Source organism: Pithys albifrons, unplaced genomic scaffold, assembly GCF_047495875.1.
Source record: "Pithys albifrons albifrons isolate INPA30051 unplaced genomic scaffold, PitAlb_v1 scaffold_44, whole genome shotgun sequence".
In the NCBI taxonomy this organism is placed as follows: Eukaryota; Metazoa; Chordata; class Aves; order Passeriformes; family Thamnophilidae; genus Pithys; species Pithys albifrons.
Window position 1 is genome coordinate 99,271 of NW_027286059.1, and position 4,493 is coordinate 103,763.

The 4,493-nt window shown below is 54.6% G+C and overlaps 1 protein-coding gene across 1 annotated transcript; it reads left to right on the top strand.

Moving 5' to 3' along the window:
* Nucleotides 1-2,386: 2,386 nt before the first annotated feature.
* LOC139685193 (olfactory receptor 14C36-like) lies at nt 2,387-4,493 on the top strand (the record flags this gene model as incomplete). Its single annotated transcript, XM_071581823.1, has 2 exons — nt 2,387-3,031; nt 4,449-4,493. Coding segments are annotated over 2 exons (690 nt in total), but the record flags the coding sequence as incomplete, so codon positions are not given.

Genomic DNA, 4,493 nt, shown 5'->3' on the forward strand with positions numbered 1-4,493 from the left:
GGATGCCGACAGCCTGCAGGGAAAGGGGCAGGGCATGGACACCGTAGGACAGCCTGGGCTGGAGAGGAGACAGGGATGTGCAGAAGCTGAAAGGCCCCGAGAGATCCAACTTGTGCAGGCCTTTGGCCATGGCTGCTGTGTGTGCCCCTGATGGCATGAGGAGACAAGTGAGCCTTGCAGCCCTGGGGCCTCATTGCCTCCTTATCCCTGCTCAGCAGCCTGGGAGGTGCCACCCCATCCTCCTGCCCCTGCTATCCCACATCCCACACCCCAGTGCCCAAGGAAGTGCCCTGAGGAATGAGGGAGAGACAGGATCTCTCTTCCCAGGGCTGGGGGCCACGGCTGTGAATTTTGGGTTAAAGAAATGCTTCTTACTTTCCTCAGCATCAGAGTGACCTTTCTTTCCTAGTCCATATTTGTCATCATTGTCTCTTTCTTTTCTAACTGGAATCTGGGGACACTTTCTCAGTTATGTCCCTCAGAGGGACCCATTAACAACACAAGAAACTTTAAAGTTTGATTCTGACTTTGCTTTCTCAAGAGGTTCCTGCATCTTTCCTCAGGGTCTGATGTTCAGGGACTCAGCACCAAACCCCCCAGAGGGCCATTAAATGCCCTGGGCTGTTGCTGTGCTGCTGAGCTGGGCCAGGCTCCTGGCACACAGGGAGCTCCTGGCAAGCGGGCAGCGCTGCAGAGAGACAGCTCTGCCCAGGAGCAGCTCCTGTGCACAGCCCAGCAGGGCTCAGGGCACTGCCTGCACACACCAAGGGCAGAAAAGCAGGGCACAGAGAGGTTACACACAGTCTGGGGTGTGAGGAAAGTTGAGAGGAAGATCCACAGAAGAGGAATCTTTCCAGGCTTTCAGAAGGTAAGTCTGCATGAAGGGCAATGTATGTGCAGTTTGTGGGAAGATCTCCCAACGCTGGCACATCCCACAGCCTGGGGGGTCTCTAATGTGGGATATCACAGTTTCTCTGGTGCTGAAGTTGAGGACGTGCTGCAAAGCAGGGACTCTCTGCTGCACCATCCCAGGGATATCCCAGCAGGGTTCCCTTCTCCCAGGGATGGCTGCAGGGTTTGAATCCAGGCTGTGCCACCCAGGCTTCCCCATAGTGTCCTGCAGAGCAGGGTCCTGCACCCCAGGGTGCTGTGTCAGGGCAGAAGCTCTGCCACCTGCCAGGGGCAGCTCTCAGCTGGTCTGGGGAGCTCCCTCACTGCTGGGGGAGAGGCTGTGGGTGGAAAGAGCAAACCCTGGCAGGGCGGTGCAGGGCAGGGCAGGGCAGGGCAGGGCAGGTTTCCTCTGCTATAAAGTGAGAGTTCCATAGGTGAGGACTGGTTACAGAACCAGAGCACTGCAGGATATTTTCCAGGGGATCCTTCAAGGAGAAGGTGAAAGGAGGGATTTCTATCAGGCTCTCAAGCCACATGCCCGGTGGTTTGAGTTGCAGAGGGAACTGTGAGGAGCTGAACAGGAGCTGAGAACAACTACCTGGCACTGCTGGTGTCTGGAAGGTGGCACTGCTGGTGTCTGGGCGGTGGCACAGCTGGCTCAGGGTGATGCTGCCTTGAGTTTCCAGTGAGCTCTGCCCTGGTCTCTCCCCACTGGACCTTCCCTGTGTATTTCCTTCTTTCTTAACTTGCCCTTGTTACTGAGGTTCTTTCCTTGTTCTCTCAGTCAGGCTTACAGGGAAGGAGAGTTCGAGCTACAGAGTCAATCACTGACCTTGTAATACCGCTCAAAATTTTCTCCATGGGAATGAGACATTCCAATTTTCCTGTGACCTGTGGGGCCATAGGCAGGGAAGTATGTGGGCCTGGAGAACGAGGTGTTTTTCCCAGAATCAATCTCCTTTGTTAGGACCCTTGTTTCTCTTCTGAGGTGTCCTTCCAAGATGGGAGCAGCCCTCAAGAATGCAAATAATCCTCATGGCACAACTGTGTTATCTGAAAGCCCCAGTGGCGAGGGGCAGAGATGCTGTGCCCATCCCAGGAAATGCAGTTGAGGTGGTGAGATGAGCCATGTGTGTCCTTGGGACCTTGAGACGTTGAGACAGGCTGAGATATTTAGTGGCCTGTGATTGCTTTGTCTGCTTTTAACAGTGTCTTTCAGCATTGAGACCCCATTCCCCTGACTTGTCACTCTTATTTCCTCTTTGGACAGTGCCTCCGCTTCCAGAGGCAAGAAATGCCCAACAGCAGCTCCATCAGCCAGTTCCTCCTCCTGCCATTGGCAGACACGCAGCAGCTGCAGCTCCTGCACTTGTGGCTCTTCCTGGGCATCTCCCTGGCTGCCCTCCTGGGCAACGGACTCATCATCAGCGCCGTAGCCTGCGACCACCACCTGCACACCCCCATGCACTTCTTCCTGCTCAACCTGTCCCTCACAGACCTGGGCTCCATCTGCACCACTGTCCCCAAAGCCATGCACAACTCCCTCTGGGACACCACAACCATCTCCTACACGGGATGTGCTGCACAGGTCTTTTTCTTTGTTTTCTTCGTTGGAACAGAGTTTTCCCTCCTCACCATCATGTGCTACGACCGCTACGTTGCCATCTGCAAACCCCTGCACTATGGGACCCTCCTGGGCAGCAGAGCTTGTGCCCACATGGCAGCAGCTGCCTGGGCCAGTGGCTTTCTCTACTCTCTGCTGCACACAGCCAATACATTTTCCCTGCCGCTGTGCCAGGGCAATGCGCTGAGCCAGTTCTTCTGTGAAGTGCCCCAGATCCTCAAGCTCTCCTGCTCACACTCCTACCTGAGGAAATTTTGGATTTTTGTGGCTAGTTTTTTTTTATTTATGGGATGTTTCATTTTCATAGTTTTCTCCTATGTGCATATCTTCAGGGCTGTGCTGAGGATCCCCTCTGAGCAGGGACAGCACAAAGCCTTTTCCACGTGCCTCCCTCACCTGGCCGTGGTCTCCCTGTTTCTCAGCACTGCCTCATTTGCTTGCCTGAAGCCTTCCTCCATGTCCTCCCCATCCCTGGATCTGGTGGTGGCAGTTCTGTACTCGGTGGTGCCTCCAGCAGTGAATCCCCTCATCTACAGCCTGAGGAACCAGGAGCTGAAGGATGCTGTGAGGAAAATGATGACTGGATGCTTTTCAGCAGGAAGAGACTGCCTGCTTTGCTCTGTCAGTGACACCCAGTGCATTTCATGAGAGACCAAGTCTGTCCTCTTATATAATTTTCATTTTTTCCCCTTCTAACTTTGCTGTTATCAAAAAAAAAAAAGTAACTATTCATTTTATCCCAGTTAATTAGCCACCCAGTCTTCTGTCACCAAGGCCAAGGACTGCCCTGGGCATCCCATCAGAGGGGCCATTCCCCACCCTGAATGCTCCTGCCCTGGGCTGGGGCTGCACAGGGAGCTGTGGGACCAGCTGTGGGGCAGTGGGGCACAAACAGGGCATGGAATCTCTGACAGGGATGTAAAACAAGGCCAGGCACAGACAAGGAATTCCTGGGCATGGCCTGTGCTGTGCACGTGGGACTGTGGGGAAGGCAAAGCTCCCCTGGAGTTGGTGGCTGAAGGAAAAGTCAAGAGCCAAAAGAGCCTCAGTGGCTGTGCTGGAGACCAAGGCTGAAGGAGGGAAATGCAGGGCTGCTGTGGGATGGGGAGGGGGATTTAATTCCAGCAGACACTGATGTGGGGCTGAGGGACTCCATGGCTTCTCTGCCTGAGTCTTCACTGGAAAGGTCTCTCAGACCTCTGTGCTCAGGGAAAGTTTCAGGGAGGAGGAGAGCCCGTCTTGGCAGGAACCTCCTGCGATGGCAGAGGGACACATGGCAGTGTATGCCCCTGCAGGGCACTGCCCTGGCCATGGCACAGGCTGGGAGCTGCCTGGCTGGGAGCAGACCTGTAAGGCAGCTGTGGGTGGGCAGGAGCTGGGCAGGAGGCAGCCGTGTGCCCTGGCAGCAAGGGAGGCCAGGAGCACCCTGGGCTTTGTGAGCAGCACAGCAAGGACGGGGCTTATCCTGGTTGCTGTGGCTGAGGAAAGATGCACAAAGAGCTGCGGAGTTTAGAAAGTGTATCCTGTTTAATTTTTGTGTTTTGGCCATGAAAAGGAACTTTCTGTGGGTCTAAATCTCAGCACTTTCTGGTCCTCCCAAAGAGCACAAATCTGATGAGTTGTGGTTCCCACTCCAGTGGCACTTAGAACTTGCTCCACACCCAGAGCATGAAGCTCCCTTGTCCCTCAAAGTTCTTGAAAATGGAGGGATGAAGGACACAGGACAGGCTGTGGGGATCAGTTGCAGGGTATGGCCAGGAATTTGGGGTGGTTGTTACCCCAGGGCAGGACCCATCACCTGGTCTTGTTAAACCTCATCCAGTTGGCCTGGGCCCATTGATCCAGCCTGTCCAGACCCCTCTGCAGAGCCTCCCTGCCCTCCAGCAGATCAGCAATCCCACCTAACCTGTTGTCATCTGAACAAATGCTGCAGAACACGTCCAATAAAGTTCCTGTAACGCCAAAATATTTGGATTAG